General features: G+C 38.5%; 1 protein-coding gene across 1 annotated transcript; it reads right to left on the minus strand.

Annotated features, from left to right (window-relative positions):
- Positions 1–55: 55 nt before the first annotated feature.
- On the minus strand, positions 56–17746 carry LOC117379353 (ras-GEF domain-containing family member 1B-B-like). Its single transcript, XM_033976050.2, has 14 exons — positions 17490–17746; positions 8207–8743; positions 7390–7512; positions 6507–6644; positions 6070–6285; positions 5133–5207; positions 3640–3732; positions 3434–3536; positions 3232–3311; positions 2902–2997; positions 2725–2820; positions 2034–2157; positions 1884–1956; positions 56–1592 (listed from the first exon to the last, which is right to left on the minus strand). The coding sequence occupies exons 2-14, from the start codon at positions 8735–8737 to the stop codon at positions 1559–1561; spliced, it is 1782 nt and encodes a 593-aa protein (XP_033831941.1). The 5' UTR covers positions 8738–8743; positions 17490–17746; the 3' UTR covers positions 56–1558.
- Between the last annotated feature and the right edge of the window lie 1791 nt (positions 17747–19537).

A 19537-nucleotide genomic window follows, 5' to 3' on the forward strand; every position in this document is an offset into this window, starting at 1 on the left:
TTTTTATCTTTGTATTGTATTTTGTGCAAATGACTCTAAAAAAAGCAATGTTAAAACATTATTTAGGATTGTTTATTCAAGGGAAAATATAGATTTCTCTTTTCACAAACACCTTCACTACAGGTACCCTGACAGGTGACACAAATGTTATACAAAATAATAAAATATATAAGAACACTTAAAAAGACAAGATTTTTACAAACACATAAATGCATCACAAATCCACACAGGCTTTACAGAGGGTCACAACATAAATGATCACTTGAGATGACTGGAAAAGGCATGAGGTTCCTATTTAACTAATAGCATATATGTTTCATTCACACTTTTAACTATACATAAACTGGTTGAATTACAGTTTGTCTTATTGCCAACACACATAAAGGGAGTGTCTGCAAAAATCATCAAAATGCGACAAAAGTGTGTATAGGCAACTGCACAAAACTGTAACTAGTAGCTTACAAAAACAGAGCCAGCTAACCAGCAACAAGCTCATGGTAAAAGTTTACAAAAATACATAAGGTAACACATTTTTTAAACTTCCAATACAAAATACAAATTAATACTGTTTAGAAAGGAGATACCCTCAAAACACTTTAACTCCACTGATGTACTAGAAGTGCGTTGTACTTGCATGATTTGCCTTGGACAATACACAGTCAAAGTGCACATGGGCGAAATAAAGTTGGAGGCACTGATCACAAATAATATCTTGTACATTATATGTTTTATGCATACATTAACATAAATTGCTTGATATCTAGCATTCTCGTATATAGTTAGCTTCACCATAGACTAAAACGAGTGGTCAAATCTTGCCATTTGTGTGGTAACTTAAGTATTATTGAATGATGTAAAGCAGGCACAACTAAAGCTATTGTTATTGAAAACAAAAAAAAATGCAGCAGGTCAAAAATGCCTCTTTGCTATTTATGTGTATCAGCTTCCTGTTTATAGGTAATATATTGGGGACTTTTCACCATTCAAAAGATATAATACTTAGTTTTGAATTGTTAATTGCTATGGCAACTGTCCTGATGTTTCATCAATCTAAAAATCATGGATATATGTTTATGACGCAAAATGATATTTTCTATTCATGGAGGTTTCCATAGTCATTGAGTTGAACTTTGTGAAAGAACAGTCCAGTTCCTTTGAGGCCACATTTGAGGTCCATCTCCTTCTGTTAAGTGCCTTTGACAGAGTTTGTGTGCAAAAAGCATCTCTGACAGAATAATACAGTCTTCTCTTGTAAAATCGTTGGTCTGAAAAACATGCAGTCCTTACAGATCCACAAGATTCAAAAGAGTTGGTAAGGAAGGTCAAGAAGATGCTTGGCACTGACTGAATACCACCGAAGATTGTGAAGTCAGTTTGCAGTAGTTCATCTCCATTGATATGAATGATGACTTGTGTAATATCTTGATGGCGTTAGCTGCACATCGAGTTTTATCCCAGTCCAAAATGTACCATTTGGCTTTGGGAATGATATACTCTGCAATATACTATGTGATTGGCAGTTATATACACTCTGTAGTGCAAAGCAGGTTATCCTGGTTTAGGATCGGTTCTCCCTGTGCAGAAGAGAAGATCTGAAAAACACAAATTTAATAGATTGTTACTTACTAACATCACAGTGACATTGTAACATTTATTATTAATATCATTGTTGTTCAATTGTTCAAGCAGCATCAGCATGTGCATAATCATATTAGATATGTGAAAAATATATTTCCTCATATCCCTCCTTGCCTTTCCAAATAAAGCAATACGCTACATAATATACATATAATAAAAAACAAATTACAAAAATCAGCCAAAGAAAAAGAAATACATTTTGACTGATAACACTGCAAAAATTACTTTAAAGTTTGGAATGATACCTCAGTGATCTCCTGCTATCCTTCTCCATGTTGTTCTCAGGTCCTTCACTTTCATATGAAGCCAAATGCAGCTCTGTCAAAAAATACAGAAAACAATTGACGCCCAGTTCAAAAGTATATCAAGTACTTGTTCAAGTATTTTGTACTGACCGTCTTCACTGAAGACAGGAGTGGTAACCAGGTACTGCAGTACGCGTCTGTCTCTCTCAAACGGACACACCACCTGACGCCAGACCAGGAACTCACTCACTTGCTTGGCCAGCTCCCATAGTTTCTGTTCAGAGAAAGGAATGTAAGCTACTTTATTATGAGGCAAAATGCAATGAAATCTACCTGGATATTGAATAAGTACTCAAATTATGGATGGAGGTATTAGTAGCTGTATTAAGTATAATTCACCCTTATCCTTTTCTAATGTCAATTGTCAAAAATAGCTCAATGGTCTTCACACATTATTTTTGCACTCCCACCTTTTTATATTGTATATCTTCTATGTTTAAATTTTACCAAATGTTACCCTTATTTCACACAATTCCTACTAATATTATTTTATATAAAGGTTGTATTCTTGGTTATAATTTGTCTTGTGCCACAGGTTATCTAAAAAAAAAAACACATTTTCTGTATTTCTCAAATATAGGTCACTTCGCATATTTTTGTACATTTAGGGCACTTGCATACAATTTAATAATTGCACATAACATTTCACAATCATATAGGTTTCTACCACAAGGGGGAGCCATTGCTTTTGCATTTTCTAACTTTGTGAGGCACCATTATTGTGACCACTTACATAATAGCATAGTAACAACCCACTTTTATATTTTCAAAGTGTACTCACCTCAAAGTTAATGTGTCCATTTTGCAATCTACTTGCACAGCCTTCATTTAGGAAGTAAATGTCTTTGATGAGCAGGCTGAAGAAAGGTATCACAATCTGAAACACAAGAGAGTAGTTTTTAAGTACATGTTTTTCATTACATAAGATGTGTCCATAGCGTAACTTGAACATGCTGACCTTTTCCTGACTGCTGTGAGCCGTCTCTGACCGCTGGGTGGCACCACGGAGTGCAGTGCGGTAGTTACTGAAGTTACTGGATGGGTCCATTTGATGCTGTAGGATAGGACAAAGTGTTTTTAATCAATCAAATATCATTATGTCAATCTTTGATTTTTTATTTCTCTTCAAGGCCAACAGCACAAGATTTCAGCCACTGAACTAAAATACAAGACTAAAAGACTAAAATACAAGCCCTAATTACAAGTTAGGTTGGTGAAGATTCAAACCTTTTTTTTAGTCTATTTATTAGCTTGAATGTGACTTTAAGTACATTTGTAGTCTACTAACCTCTAGTATGTCAAATTTATCCGTGTTGACTTTACTCCAGGTTTTCTTCAGTCGTGAAACAGGGCTCATATTCATGCCAGCTACACAGAAAGAAGACATTGTTTTATTTTTCATAATAAAGGGAAATAAAAAACTCTTATGGGACTCATAATTTCTTGAGAACTGAATGCACTCCAAGAAAAAGCTCTTGTCTTCTACTTACTGATGATTGCCATGAGGGAGTTGAAGTTGCCGATATTGAAGCACTCTTGAGCCACATCAATAAAAAATTCTATGATGCGCGCCCTGTGCTTCTTTTTAGCTGGCTGTAGTGAGATTCAGAAACAAGATCTTGTCAGTATTTCATCTTGTTTTGGTTAAAAACATTATGTAATATTCTGAAATGGAAGCAGACAGGCGTTAACGTACCATGCAAATCTCTGTAGCAACGAGGTAACTGAGTCGGTTGAACCAATTGACGTAAGCCTCCAGGTTGTTGGTTTTGCGCTTGCGGAAGAAACCCTGAAAATAGTCAACGGATATGAGTGAAACATCACAGCCATTTGACTGCTGTGTTTAAACTGGTTGTATATGTAAATGAAACACACTAGCGGGGGAGTATGGTTGAACTGCTGTTTGATATATCAGAAGTATTCTACTCTCAAGAGTAGAAAAAATTAGTTTTATGGATTATTACTGTGGAATACAACTATGGACAACCACAGAGTCCATATAACAATCAGGCTTATTGCTTATTATCTACTATTAAAAGTTATACTATGTAACCACCGTACTTTGAGTCAATGGCCAAATGAAGTACCTGAACTACTGCAACCCCACTGACTGCTGTTACAGTTACAACTACTATTACAACTACTACCATTACTATTGCTCCTACTACAGCAACTACCACCATTACAACTGCTACTACTACTAATCCAAGTCTGGTCCAGAAAATACATTCAAATATCTATACCTTTTGAACATTTCCCAAATAATACTTTAATAATAATTTAAATAATACTTGGCTTTTGTCTTTCTTCTTCCAAATTCAAAACAGCAGCCCTGCATAGGAACCAAGCATGATCCATCTTGCATTTCCATCTCATTTACATATACTCAAGTCCGTTTTGCGAACCTCAGCTGTTCAACTCAACCTGTTTGGCTTGGAGACTTTTATAAACATTATCGGGTGGATGCAGTATAAATAAACTTGACTGAGCAGTTATGATGTAATCCCGGAGATTCATGCCTCTATTAAAAGCTTACACCACACAGCAGCCCACTCCATTCCGCTCTCTCAACTTCCCTTGTTGCACTTGTAGACCCCTTGCATTGACTCAACCACTTTTAAACAAAGTGGATCTTATATAACCGCCCGGACATCTTGCTAATGCTAACACCCCACAGCTCTGATAGAGGAGACGCTTCAGCTGATGCGCAGGAACACTTTACATATACTTAGGATATGAACACAATGGTACTTTGATGTAGTGCTTGGTAAAGTTTCAAAAGCCCAATTTAAAAGTACCAAGTGAAAATCTGTGACAGTCAAACAGTGGGTGTTATATGCGACAAATGCAGTAGAAAGCAGCTTTCTATGTAATTTAATACATTATAATAATTTGATTCAATCAGGATATTACTTAAAAGTTGAAAAAAGTACATTTTATTATTAATTTTATAAAATTGCAGTATTTCATCAACTTTTTTGTCCTTCCTTCTAGACCATATTAGTTGTGTGGTCTTATGCAATGTTCTAATTCTGTGTACGGAGATGGCTTCGTTTCACCACATGATAAATCCCAGGTAATCCCTCTCTAATAGACAGTGACCAGTCTAATCCTTTGTACAAAGGTAAAATAGCATGTCTCGCCAGGCTAAGGCCATGCTTACGCAATGTGTCATTAATGCACAAGTACCTTCTGGTTCTCTAGAGGGTCCTTCATGGCAAATGTCTGAATGAACTCTTCAGGGCCGATGAAACTCAGTCGGTCCTGAAATAGAAAGGAAAATGGAGAGTATTGTTACTAAAATGCAGTAAAAAGAGTGGGGTAGTTCAATTACATTTACTTGAGTTGAGTAAAAAATTGTACTTTTTGGAATAGTTTACTGGCACCATACTTTTAGTCCTCCTTGAATAATATATAACAGTGTAAAAGTACTTTTACTTGAGTAAAACTGGTTACTCTTCCCACTGTAATCCTACAAGTTTTATGTTGACAATATTAAATGATTTAAGCATTTGAGATTCACTTTCATTTGTACTGTTCCTTCAGATTTCCTCATTTTTGAAATCTATCCTTTAGAAATACTAGATTTTGAACAAATTGTAACAGTAACTGTCTGAATGTACATCTGGTTTACAGTTACTTTTACTTAAGTAGTGATTTCCATTATTTTACTAATGGACAACTACTTTTTACTTTTATTTCAATATATTTTGAAGTAACAGTGCTCTTCTTACTTTAGTATAGTACCTCTATCCATATCTGGGAGTAATAAAGACTAAGTATAACTAACAATACAATGAAAGCAACCCCAAAGACCACACAAACTGGTTATGGGAATAATAGTAGATGCTAAAAATAATAGCAAAGATAAAAGTGAATGGACATGATTTAACATAAGATGTAAACATCAGAGCCAACAGTCATGTGAACTTTATATGCTTTCTGTGCACTACAAAAAGAAGGCTCTCTAAATGTAGCTACACTAATTAAAAACCCTTGTAAAATGCAACCACGCACAACCACTTGACAGCAATGGAGGAGAAAAAACAAAACAAAACACTGAAAACTGGATTAAAAAGAATCTCTGAGTGAAGTGGTTTTCTGGTTTAGCCTGTAGTCATCTTACCAGCTCAATGTGCGTGAGTTGCTGTGCCAGGACGAAGGGATCATCGCACACGCTCAGTACGTCACTCCTCTGACCCGCGGCCTGTTTGGACTTGAGGGAGGTCGGGCGCTCCAGGGCAACGTTGTTTAGGGCCGCCACCGCCTCCTCATACTGCCCCAGGGCAGAAAGGCGCTTGATCAGCCGCTGTGTCATCTGCTGCATGGCTCTCCAAGAATACTGAGGGAAAAGATACGAAATAATAGGTTGGTAGTGAAACAAAAATGAAACTCCCATGAATTTAATGTAATGTACCATAATTATACCTCTGTATAGCTAGCAGTTGCATAATTTCATGTAAAGTAGTTGAGTATAAGGAAACAACTTACAATGCTTTGAAAACATTTTGGAAAAGAAAAAAGTTACTAAATACATAATCCCTCATGAAATGCAATACTGACCTCGTCCCCTCTGGCCACATGGTTGGTCATGTCCTTGAGACATCTCATCATCCTCTCGTCTCTAAAGTCGTATGGAAAGGTCTCGGTCCACTCGGTGAGGAGCTGCACCAGTTTAGGTGCCACCTCACGGAAACGGATCTAAGAGACAGACATCATATACAAGAGGTCAGACCGGCAGTCAGGTGATGTGGTAATGCTCAGCTACACAGGCTGGAGGGTTGTACTTTACACTTCATTTAGCGCCATGTATAGGATGTCAAAACAACTAGTGAGGCAGAAATCATATTCATTAATGGCATTTGGGTTGAACATGCATCTCATGACTTCAATGTGCAGCAGAGATGGAAGAAAACTGTAATCCAATTGTGAATTCAAATTCATTCTATTCTGTTGTTCTGACAACAATGCAGAATTAATACAAAGATACAAAATACAAAAATAAGAATAGATGCTGCAATAACGTAAGTATTTTCTCTTAGATAGCCAAAATGTAAAGAACTATTTCTTTAACAGTAAAGTATTGTTAGTCAAGTTTTTTTTGACTATCTGAGGAAGAATTAGACAATGGGACCAGGCCAGGATTGACTTCTCAATGAACACGGCTTTATGCTGCCCTTAACCACTACTTTAAAATCTACTAAATAAGAACTTCTTTATATATATTTTTTTACTTGTCAAGCTAGCCTAGTCTGTTTGAACCTTCATAGAATACTTAGAAAATCCAAACAGATCTATTTGTATGGCCGTGGGTGTGAGTGTATGTGGGTGGGCAGCCGAATCAGTGAAAGAGCACAGTTAATTACCAAACCCTGTGAGCACTTGTGTTGTGAGTGGACCATGGTGAATATATAGTCTGCATCTATGGATGGATATATGGGATTACCTTATCGAGCAGAGCGTCCCCAGACCGCTGCTGCTCCACGCACAGGTGACACACACGGGTCATCAGCTCATACGGGTGCAGGAAGAGGCGGGAGCTAAGCAGGAAGGTGAACACGTAGGATCTCTATGAAACAAAATCGAATCATGGAGTTATTAGTTATAACACACTGTCCTAGCATATCAAAAATATAGTTCCGTGTATTACTTGAAGGTGTTTTTCAAGACAGTTTACCAAAATGAGCACACTTGTGAATAGCTTTAGTCAATGCTAATATGATATATAGCTAAATAAAAACCTGTGTTCAGTTGACATAATTAAATACATTTTACCACTCATCATCTTCTTTAGTTCTCTCAGAGTTCTGGTAAGTCACTGCCTTAAACACACCCTAGTTGTTTACAGTTCCAATTCCACTGAACTACCCTAGAAATGTCACCTGACTCATATTTTGCATGATCATTCACGCCCCTAATGAGTGATCTAACACCTAATATCACACATTCTAAACATTGTTGTGTTGTTTATTTAGTGAGCAAGAATGAAGCTAAAAACACCATTTTCCTCCTATAGGAATGAAGGATCATTCCTATAGCTTGTGTTGTGGTGTTTTGCTAGCTTGGTGAACTGTCTGTCTATGATCCTCTGCTTGATGTTTTTAGTGAAAGTAATATGAGTATAGAAATGTAGAAACATGTAAGGTGATCACATGTAGACAGAAAAAAAAACTGGTGTGACTTCTTTAGTGCAACTGTGCATGGAAATATGCTAGTAATAGATTTGAGTAACTGAAAAAGCAAAACCCTTGTCACACACTCACATCTGGATAATAGTCCACTGTGGGCACCAGGTGTTGAATCAGTGCCTCCAGTGACGCCGACACAAGGCTGTTGTCATGGTAACACATCTCCCCGTAGCTGGCGATGACCCCACCGTGCCCGTAGACCCTGCTTTTTGGTGGTGCAGAGTTGTTATGGCATGACTGCTCACTGCCACTGCTGCTGCTCCGGTACGAGCCACGCCCATGACAGGAAGAGCCGCCATGTTGCCTGGGGCTGTGGGGTGACACGCAGCTGTTGTTGTAGTGGTGACTGTTGGTAGTGGTGGTGGTAGTGGTATTGGAAGATGACAGAGAAGAACTACGGTACGAAGTATGGGGGATATCGTACGGGTTCTCCGTTGCCACGTAAGCACAGTTGTAGATGTTTTCCTGGGTTTTGGTGCTTGGTTTGGGCGCGGTGTTGCTCCGGTATGGACTGTGGGGTTGTGGGTGGTGGTTGTTGTTGCTGCTGTTGCTGGTGTAAGGGCCGCAGGAGTTGAACTTTCCCGCGTAAGGAGTGGTGGGAGGCATGGCGACCTGTGGAAGACATGGAGTCATGAGGTTGGTGTATCAGGAACATCAGTATGACCGTGAAACTATGCAACTGCAGTGCTGTTGAACTAGGTTACAGAGTTCACAGGTTTGAATACTTTGTTCTGCTTTGTTATTTGGCAACATGTTTTGGGCTGCAATTTTTGAAAATACTCAATTACAATCAAAATTTGTCAGAGGGAAAAATGTGGCTCAATTTACCATCTAAAATATTGAGCTTTTTTCTGTTAAAGTTAAGACAGACATTTCATTATATATGGTGTTGAATTAATTTTCTTCAAATTGAGTCTGCACTGTATCCCAATACTTATAAATGTCTTATGTTCCAAACAAATACTAAGCATCTTAATAAGGAAGAAACAGCAACATGTTTTAAAGTAACCTAGATCAACAAGAAAATTAACTTAATAACTAAAAGTATCCCTTGAATCTAATGCATAGTTAGCTTTATTTTTAAACACCGCTAACAGTGCTTTACAGTTGCTTTTGTTTCATTTGCTACTTGTGGTTATTTGTCAGTCCTTGCAACTCCTAACTTTGCCACCCAAATTCACAGTTTACAGTCTTCAGTATCACTAGTACAAGGGTCTTCTTGTTTGGATGTGTTACTTAACATCACGCAATCTGCAATGTGACTGCTCACAAATCCAATCTGCGGACTGTGCATGGTACTTTACCCCTTTCATTCAATATTACACTTGGCTATCCCACAGTATTACACAGCATTACACTGTGTACTCTCCAAATCCACTTTAAGGAATACACAACATTGACTTCCTCTAAGACAATTTGTTCCCACAGCATGGGAACAAATTGAAGAAGCACACTGCAAAAAAGTTATAGGTCTATATTTAATTTAATAATACTTTTTTTAAGGTGTCCATCACCTGCTTGTCCCATGTGTCATATAGGTTTGTCTGGAATTTCCAGAATATGGCATTAACAGGACAAGTTGCAGGTCAGATCTGTGGAGAGACACTGCCACTCACAGTAAAAAGGCATTTTTTCCAAGGTATTTTTGAGCAATATAAACATTAGCAATTGAATAAATGCAAAATAGATAGGTTTAATGCCATACTGTGGAACATTTCAGGCAATGACATAGTAGCTATATGGAGACAAGATGGTAGCGAATCCTTCCACCAAAGATGTTCCATAGTTTTTCAAGGCAAAAAACATCTTAAGAATTAAAACTCCTCCACCCACATAAATATTCAAATTCACGTCACATCAACTAGCAATATAGTAGTTTATCATATGCTGCTGTGTACAGTGCACTGACTCAGCTGCTCTGGGAACGCGAGACCCAAACAAACCGTAACATGTTGTGAAAATATGTGTTGATATATCCGTGCACATATGTGTCATTATGCCTAATCACATAATAGTAGCCCTCCTCTGCTCCCTATTCACTTTGAGCTTTTTAATGACACCCCTTGTCATATTGATTTTCCCTTTTACGCCAACAATGCACCCAACAAAGAACGTGCGGTGGCTGGTTTATGGGTGCATCTGTCATCTGTTGGACACTTGTTTTGCAAGAGACAAGGTGGGGCAACAGATGGGTGAGCCTTAGACTGCCACGATTTTTAGTCTTGTGTAGATAATTGGATCTGAGGGAAAGCCGATACGAGATCAGAACCAAAGCACGCTTTAGCACTGGAGCCACCTTTATCCGGCTACTGTTCTTTGGCTCAATTTACCCCGGCATGTGGTTTGCAGACAGACACCCCCCATTCCCCCCAACACATATACAGTAAGTATACATCCTACAGTGCTCTCCACTAATGTTGGCACCCCATAAAAAGTACAAATTAGGCTATTCTAACTGGTAAAGTTTTGGAAATGTATGCAGATTCCAGCAGCAGTGGTCAAGGAGATTTTTAGAGATCACTGGGACCATCCTCAGGTTTTGGACAAAAACATGTTTCTATGATTCATAACTCATTTACTTCAGTAAAATAAAGTTTGCTTCAACTTCACTGTCCCTGGATGTTGAACAGTGAATAAAAACAGTCAGATATACTTACTAAATAATGTTGTATATAAGAACTTCTAAAAGTTGCCAAAAATGTTTATAGAGCAAATAAATCCACATTTCAAATCAAGAAGATTAATTAATACCATTTTAATTGAATTTCTAAGTCTGCAATGATCAGCTCGGCTCTTGTTAATTGAGACGTCTACAGCCAATCCTCTGTTAAAGCATGTCATTTAGAGCAGAGGGCAGACTCTAAAAGGGAAAAAAACTTTGACTAATTTATGTGTATAAAAGTTTATAATTTTTATGTTCAGGAAATTCATATTTTTGATTCAAAATAAATCAAGATATGGAATCCTGAATTTGTCATATTGCCCAGCCTTACTACACTATCTTTGCTCTTATTTACCAAGGGTGCCGTAATAGTGAAGGCAACTTATGCTCACACTGAGAAGAAGCCAGCAGTCAACTTTTGTTTATCCATTACAGCACTGACGGAAGGAGTGCCAACATCTTAGCGCACACACACACACACACACACACATGCCCTACTCCACAATGGCGCCAAACCCCAAGCCAGAATTTCATCCAAATGCGCGTCTGGCCTAAACAAGTGACACGCACAGATGTATACCACCGCGCTTGGGCCCTCGCCAGAGCCCAGCCCAGTGCCAGTCTGCCCTCTGAACCATCTGATCCTCCCTGGCTGTTCTCCTTCCAATGTGGTTAAAAGATTACATTGACTTACAGATTCAATCCACCAACTTGGGAAAAATCAGGTGGTCAGACCCTAAATAACAGTTGCTAATAAATTGAGTTTGAAGTGTCCTCCTTCCTAACCTCCTCCCTGTGTCTGTTTACGTTTGACCTTACGTAAGTGGGAGACGTATCCAAAACTTAAAACCACTCTTGGTTTTTTCCGATTTCCTCAAGCGCTGACCCAAATACTTGCGGTTTCCTGAAATTTTAGCCAGCTAAATCATAGGTTGGGCTAGCTTCGGATGGCTTAATAATGATACTGTATGCATTCTTACATAGTGAACACATTGTTTACATATGGACTGTTGTGAAAGGATTGCTGCTCTAGAGTTGTAGAAATCTGAAATGTATGGTTTGACAGAGATTTCTTGAATACAAGAAAAAGTACCCGTACAAGTGATATGTGATACTTTTGAGGTATAGTGAGATGCTCATTGATATAGGTCAGCATAGATTCATAATTGTGGATGCAGGATATTGAGGTTGGAAATGTGGTAAGAGGCCTTGAGAATAAGGGTGAACAATTTCAGGGGAAAATCCATTCGAGATTTGATTTGCGATTTATGTTTTATTAATATGATTCAGTTCAAAGTTCAAAAGCGTCCAGAATTGAAATGTTGAAACATGTTTGTACAAATGTAAACTATAAGGTTCGCAGTTTTTAAAGTCAAATAAGTCCAGATATTTGTTGTTTGTGGAGGACATATTGGTACTTCAAAAACTGCAGCCTTTGCGACTTGCCAATTGCGTCCATTCCCATCACAATTTTGATTCGATTGTGATTAACTTTGCAGCCCTATATGAGAACTAAAGAAGAGATTTACAGAAAGGATGTTGTAAACAGGTTGGTTCATGTGTTGTTGTTTTTTTTATATTCAAGAGTTATATGACTGACACATTTATTATTCATGCATTGTTAATTTCACTTGCAGCAAAAAAACAAAGGTGATCCCTCAGAATTGATGTTTTATTGACTTACCATACCATTTCTGGCATGTAAGCTGGGAGGAATCAAACTTTATACTAAAAAAAACTCCCAAGGCAACAACAGCAACTTCTCAACTGCATGCTGTTGCTTTGTTTCTAAAGTTCTGCTGCAATCCAAACAAACTCTCATGTGTTACAAAATAAAATTGCCTGCAGTGTCTGAAAAAACCAACACAGTTTATCAAAAGGTTAGGGCTAATTGAACTTTTGACAGGGCTGCAAGCAAAAATATGTTGCTTTAAAACATTTGGATATGTTTCAGTAGTTTTTCTGCATCTCATCCAACACACATAAATTGGTGGTTTGGGCAGAGCTTTGGTCTCCGTCTCTACTGCATGTGAACGCTTCCTTTTGTCTGGTTTTGGTTAAAATGGGATAGTTTTAAGAGCTTCTTTGGAGATTTCCCAAGCCTGACTGGAATAAATAGATTGGTGTAATCACTGGTGTTCATCTAAATGCTTGGTACTATGCTATTCTATTCTTCAGTCGTGTGAAGTTAGTAAGTCTTCAAAATCCAATCTTTATTAGAAAGAGAGAGATAAAACTGGATGTAAACAGTTTGTACCCAAATTCACAATTACGTGGTTTCCAAAAGGTACGCCCATGCCCAGTGGAGGGGGGAGGGATGAGAAAGAGAGAAGGAGGGGGGCAGTTCGTCAACAATAGAGGTATTATCTGGCCTCTCTTGGCTTTAACAACCACAAAAAGACCCCTAGGAAGAGATCACAGGACATTTGCGGTACATCAGAGGGTACACCAGCTTTTCCCCAAAACTATGCTCAACGCCAGGCAAAGAGTCGCCCCACCTCCGCAGACAGCCGGCCTGGGACTGGAAGCATGCACCAGTCACACCATTAAACCTGGTACCCCTATACAGCATGGGGTCTGAGCATAAGAAGGGACAATGTGGCTGCACACTTGTAAAATGTGAGGGGAATGATCCAAACGATAATGAAACTAGTATTTGGAGCCAAGGGCAGGAAAGCACGTGGTTGTTTGAAAGTGTGGAAAGCCAATTTTGTTTTGGAACATTTGCCGGAAATGATAAAAATATGTAAAAAGATCATTGGCACACGTGTTAGTTGACGTCACTTCAACTGAACTGTAATTGGTAAACAACAGCAAAATGACTTTATGCAGGATATTACAAGTTATGACTTATCAGATTAAACTTTTTCTTGAAAATATCATAGAGGAACAGTGGTACACCATTCTCACAACATTAACAACCTGGAGTGAGTGGTTGCTACAAGATGTGATAATGACAAAAGTTAATATTGAGATTTTTTTAATATTTGATGATGACAGCCAGACAATATTATTGGCAATCTATCAAAAATATGCTAAAACCTGCCTATAAAGGTCTTTGGTACACTGTAGTGGTTACCAAATGGTGGACACCAACCCAAAGGTGTTAAAAACAACATTCAAAAATTCAAAAGGGTGTCATTTCTGGTCTAAACTTGCCAGTATAACTCAGTATTCTATCTATGTAACGTGTCGTGCGACGGTTAGCAGCTAATTTACTTATTCCAAATTCAAAGCCAGTTTACCCAATGAGCATCTCAAGACCTAATCACGGGAAGCTAAATCCTCTGATGGGTATCAACAACAGAGACTAAAGGAAAGATTACCCATACTACACAAACTATCTTTTCTACAGCCGAATGAAATAACCAGGTAAAGCCCCTGGTGAACATACTTTCTTTACAGTGGGGAGAATAGCAGGATAACAAAGCTATGAGCAGAAGCATTCATCCATGGGGCTATCTTCACCTGATAAGAAGACTCGTAAAGGACGTTTATCACAATAGTTACGGGCAGACGTAATCCAGCCATATCTGTGTTCCTCTTTGCACCCAGTGTACTTTGGCTCTAATAAGTCACAGCATGTTAAAGAAATGCGAGAGAAGCCTGTCAAGATCAGTCCAAAATAAATGAGGTTAGAACTTATAGTCTAGACATATCACTTACTCATGCTTTGCAAAGATATAAAAAGGAAGGTGGGATGATCAAAAGCTTAAATGGTGGTTTTTGCAACAATCTTAAACAGGCTATTGCTTCAGTTTGTGGATTTTATAGTATTTTCCAAAGCTAGACCAGTCAGGTGAGCTTGTTTAAATATCAGGTGTGGTGCATTCGTGGCATGCTGCCTGTAATTATCTTTGGCAAGATCAAATGAGACTAACTAAGCTTATTTTCATAGCAGTACAAATGTAATCCTCTTACAAAACCATTAAAATGCATCTAATCTATTTAATAACATGGGCTGTGAATGATGCTTTTAATGTCAAAGAATAAGGGTATATCATGTCAAGCAATGTGCATGTCATTATAATTAAGGTAACATGAGCTTTATATCTCCCCACTTAACATGAATTTGCCTTTTTGAAATACTAACAAGATACACTGCCAATTTCCTCTCTTCTTAAAGAAATGACTGACAGCCAACTGCTTAGTACAACTGTTACCTCCAGATGTTGTTTTGCTCTTTTTGGTTGTCCAAGCATGACAACCATTCGACCTAAGTGTTTTGAATGGTTTCGCGAGGGCTTCAAAGCAACATTACCCATTGAATCCTTTAGTCACAGTGACATCCCCACCCATCATAACTAATGCCACAGCAATAAAATACGGCCCAAGTGGTCATTGTTCAAGGTGTATCCCCCTAAGGTCCATAGCTGGTAGGATAGGGTACTTCCCTTTTTTCTTAAAGGCAGATGGTGACTAATGTACATAGCTGTTTACATATTGCTGTTGAGTAAAGAGATAGCCAGTATTGTAAGATTAAGAGTCAGTTGCTGTAATCTTCATTTCCAGGATCGTCTATTGTGAATTGAGTTTGTATTGTGAATCTTGAAAATATTTTGACAAAAAGAAGTGTTGACTTGGAAACCAAACATCTCGGTTTATCCCAGGCATACACGGTGAATAATTTTATTTATGACACTGGCACTTATGAACAAATTATTCTTGTTACAAGACTGTAAATAACTTCCCCAAATGATAACATTTAAATATTCTTTTTATTTTTGTCTGTAAAATGTTAAAACAAGTTTGTATCCAATTTGGGGTTGTTTTTTTTTTGTTTTTCTTCTGCAGCCTTTTTTACAAGACAGCAGGCAGTCCGTCACCTGCCCACACAGCTAAACCAACGTAGCAGCGGGCAACATCACAAATCACTCCACCTCCCTCCACTCAGCACTGTGTGTCATGTGTGGCATGCAGCCCATTGTCCAAACATCAGCTGTCAAAGCGCCCAGACTGGTCCTCAAACCTGCCTCTATATCTATAAAAGACACGGAAAAAAAACAAAACCGGAAACACTGTGCAGTATCTGGATGTGATCTGACCCACGACTCGACCTGTTCTTAGTGTAAAAGGAAACCACACAGTGAAGGTTGAGCGTACACACCTGTCCCTATGTGTTATGTGCTGCAGGGTAGTACAGTATTAACCCAGAGCCAGAAGGGATAAAGAGCCACATTATCTCCTCTGCTGCTGGGATGTAATCTACTAAGCTGATCTATGGGCCTGGGATCCACACACAAACATTTTCTATTGTGTTACAGCCAGGCAAACAGAATGCCCTGACTACGTGTGTGGTAAATTACTTGTAATAAAGTCCTATATCCACCTTTTAAAGACGTAAAAGCTGATATGGACATGTTTGGATGTGCACCAGCTAGTCAAAAGTTTAGTGTATATGTGCCATTCCAAGAGAGGATATGCTAGGAAGGGCATCTAGCATAAAACCCAGGAAAACAGAATGTGAAGACGAAGCTGTAACAAACTCAAAGGAGGAAAAAAACGTTGGTCCAATTTGTTCTTGTATAGATATCCATGATTTTTTACAGAGATGTAAACTTTCAAATTGAGTCCCCTTATTGGATTAGTTCCTTTTCAGATGACATCAAGAGGTTTCAATGGCCAGAAACAATCTTACAGACTTATTTGCAAAAATGTGTTCTGACGTCTCCAAAATATAGCTACTAGACTTTAACCTGTGATTACCAAAATTTGGATGTTGTAGTTTCATTTATTTCCATCCTAAATACAATATAAACATAGTAAACTTTAAATCACAACATAGCCACAACATTTGACTGACTAGCAAGTTCAAACCAACAGTGAATCAGTGAAGCCTAACAGTGGCGCTTCATCTACTTACTGTACTTGGCACACTATGCGCTCCCTGTAACAGTACTGCCAAAAAATCTAAACTAGAGTTTTGCCAGTTGCTAGGGGACCTCACATTGCACTTGTGTTAATTATTAAATGAGCTAAGCACTTAATCTGAGACCATTTAAACAACTTGTCATGAAGCAAAGTACAACCCCAGCATTTACGCACAGCACGCACGTCATGGCTCCACTGGTTTTCATTTACAGATGAAAGCCTTTAAAAAGCTTTTTAAATTCCACTTGGCTCAGAGAACACACGCTTTCTCTCATGCTTGCTCCTCTCCCCATAGACAACCGCACAATCTGCTATTTTCCCCCACCGCACAAACACGCCGATCCACTGAGCCTGTAGTGCGCTACGGGTTCCTGGCTGAGTCATAACACTGTAAAAGTAAAAAGTGACTGCGAAAACCCATGCTGGGCAACCGCAGACCCATCGCAGGTGCTGGTGAGTAATGTTTGTTTTTGTCTGCTGGCCAAACTAATTTTACCCTCACATGGGAACAAAACAAGCAAAATAAACAAAGGTAAGACGAGAAATAGAAATAGGCAAAGTTGGATAGGCGTCTGATCCATGGCGTCTGCGTTTGTTCAACCTTCAAAACATAGTAATACATCGGGTTCCAGAAAGTAATATTGTAGGCTACACTTGTCCAAATAAAGCAACACTATAGCCAGGATGTATGAAACTGTTTGCTAGTAAAACACACAGCAGAGAAACAAACATTTGATATTTTAGTTTAAAGCGACCAGTGCGCATTTGGATCTCGCATGGATCGCGTTTGAATGAAACCTACAACAAATTCCCGGAACAACTTACCTCTTGAATATTGACAGTAGAATCGCTCAGTGTCCGAAAGCAGCGTCCAAATGAGTAAAAAGGGCGCAACTATCCAAAAAACAGTTTCGTTTGCAGTTATGTCCGCCTTGTTTTCCCTCTTCGCCTCTGCGTAAAGCCGTGGAAAACAAACCGAGCGTGTCTTCAGAAGTGAGTAAGTGCGGTCTTGCGCTCCATTGTGCCTCCCCCTGTGATATTTGAGTCAATTTGAACTCACAGCGGTGTAATGAGCCACAAAAGCGAGGCGTATTCAAATGACTTCCATAGAGCCGGGAAAACTGTCCAATCGCGGCGCAGAGGTGGGTGCCTCGAGGGGCGGCTCTGACCAATGGCAGCGCAGGAATGGGAAAATCGAAGACAACTAAAAATCTGATTGGTTATCCTTCCCTAAGTCCCTCCTTTCTCTTTTAACCGCAGACTGAGAGGGAGCAGCTTATGTTTTTGTTGGGAGTGCAAAGATCTGAAAGGTATAAGGTTTCTACTTTGGAATGCATTTGTAAGAAGAAGTTAATTCATTATTGTGGCGTAGTAGGACAATATTTAGTACTGTGGTAATTTTTGGAACACCGTTAGAAACATTTGCTAGCAGACCTCCTACAATCAAACAGCAAATGGTACTACTAGACATGTGTGCGAGCTGAACATGGTGGTCCAGACAGATTAGTATCATTTGTATTTTTCTTGACAACAGAAATACTTGGCCAGTAACCAGGCTCATTTTTTATTAAATTTAGTGGAAGTTGGGGGCCATGTGTGCAGTGCAAGGCTGAGGGGCCACTATAGGTCTTCATTTCATAACATAATTGTGTAAGGCAGCCAGGGGAGTGTGCAGCAGGCAGCTTGCTCCTTCAAATCTAGGTCAAATAGCCGCAATCAGATCCAAATGTCCAGATAAGCTGCTGTAGGCATACTATGAATTTCATCAAATGAAGTTGAAGTAGGCTTGATGTAAGCTGTAGGTATGTAGTTTTAAACTTCACTTTCTATTGGGCTTACTGAACAATATTTGGCCAGTGAATTCAGTATAAATATAGAATTTGGAATTTTAAATACATTTAAGTACAACAGTTACTAGAGGCCAGCACTGGATAAATTACACAGAGAAAGAGGTTGTATTCTGCCACTGCATTGACTGGTTTCTCCTGACCTAGACCTGACTAAGCTGTGGCAACCGAAATGAAAAGCTTATAAAGTTAGTATTAAACTCAATCCGCTCAGAATGCAATTTGGCACTACCACCTGACGATAGAGGTTGCATTGATTAATCCATCGTAAGTCCTGTCCTTATACAGTGTGTCAGGTCTGGTGTGAAGTACAAATGTCTGTTTTCCCAGTAGCTGTAGTTTATAACACTTTGCTCTGTGTTAAAAGCAGTAAAGTCTAACAGTTTAATTGGACCTGTAGGCTACGTCAATGCTTTTACCAGACTCTTCTAAGCAAATAGGCGTTTTGAGACATTGCTGCCACTGATTACTCAACTGGAGCATTACAAAAACATTACACCAAGGCTTTCAAGTGAAAACCATAAACAGTTTAAGCAAAGCAAGCTGTGATGGCAATGTAGTAATTTACAGATTTTAGCTTACTTAAGGGATATGAATGGCATTAATCACTAGGCATTGCGTTGTTATAGCGATAAGATGTGTGAATGCAATGGTTTGTCTTGTTTTTAGAAGGGGCTATGCTATATAATGCTGTAAAATTATTAAAGTTTAAGGTAAATTTCCCACTCAAAAGTATCTAAAATATTTCTTTCAAGTAAAAGTAAGGAGAGAATACTACAACTTGGGAAAAAATGATTTTTGTGCATTCTGTTGCTAGTACTTTTTGTGTAAAATGGACAAATATACATAGGATATACAGAAACTTATGGCAATGATTTATAATACATACTTTTACTTTTGTATACATAGTGTTTGAGTTCAACCTCAAAAAGTTGCTGTTATAGATAAAAATGATAAATTCATGAAACCAATATATCAGCAGAAAGACAAGGCAGTTGAAACAAGATCCAGTTTATTCTTTGTATA

Source organism: Periophthalmus magnuspinnatus, chromosome 12 (assembly GCF_009829125.3).
Source record: "Periophthalmus magnuspinnatus isolate fPerMag1 chromosome 12, fPerMag1.2.pri, whole genome shotgun sequence".
Taxonomy (NCBI): Eukaryota; Metazoa; Chordata; class Actinopteri; order Gobiiformes; family Gobiidae; genus Periophthalmus; species Periophthalmus magnuspinnatus.

Bases quoted from the DNA above. Each gene is read 5' to 3' on its own strand.
- LOC117379353 (XM_033976050.2), bottom strand. From the start codon at position 8,737: ATGCCTCCCACCACTCCTTACGCGGGAAAGTTCAACTCCTGCGGCCCT. The intron at 3,733-5,132 runs GTACTTGTGCAT...GACTATTTTCAG, and splicing joins ACCCTCTAGAGAACCAGAAG to GGTTTCTTCCGCAAGCGCAA. The intron at 2,158-2,724 runs GTGAGTACACTT...TTCTCTGAACAG, and splicing joins ATGGACACATTAACTTTGAG to AAACTATGGGAGCTGGCCAA.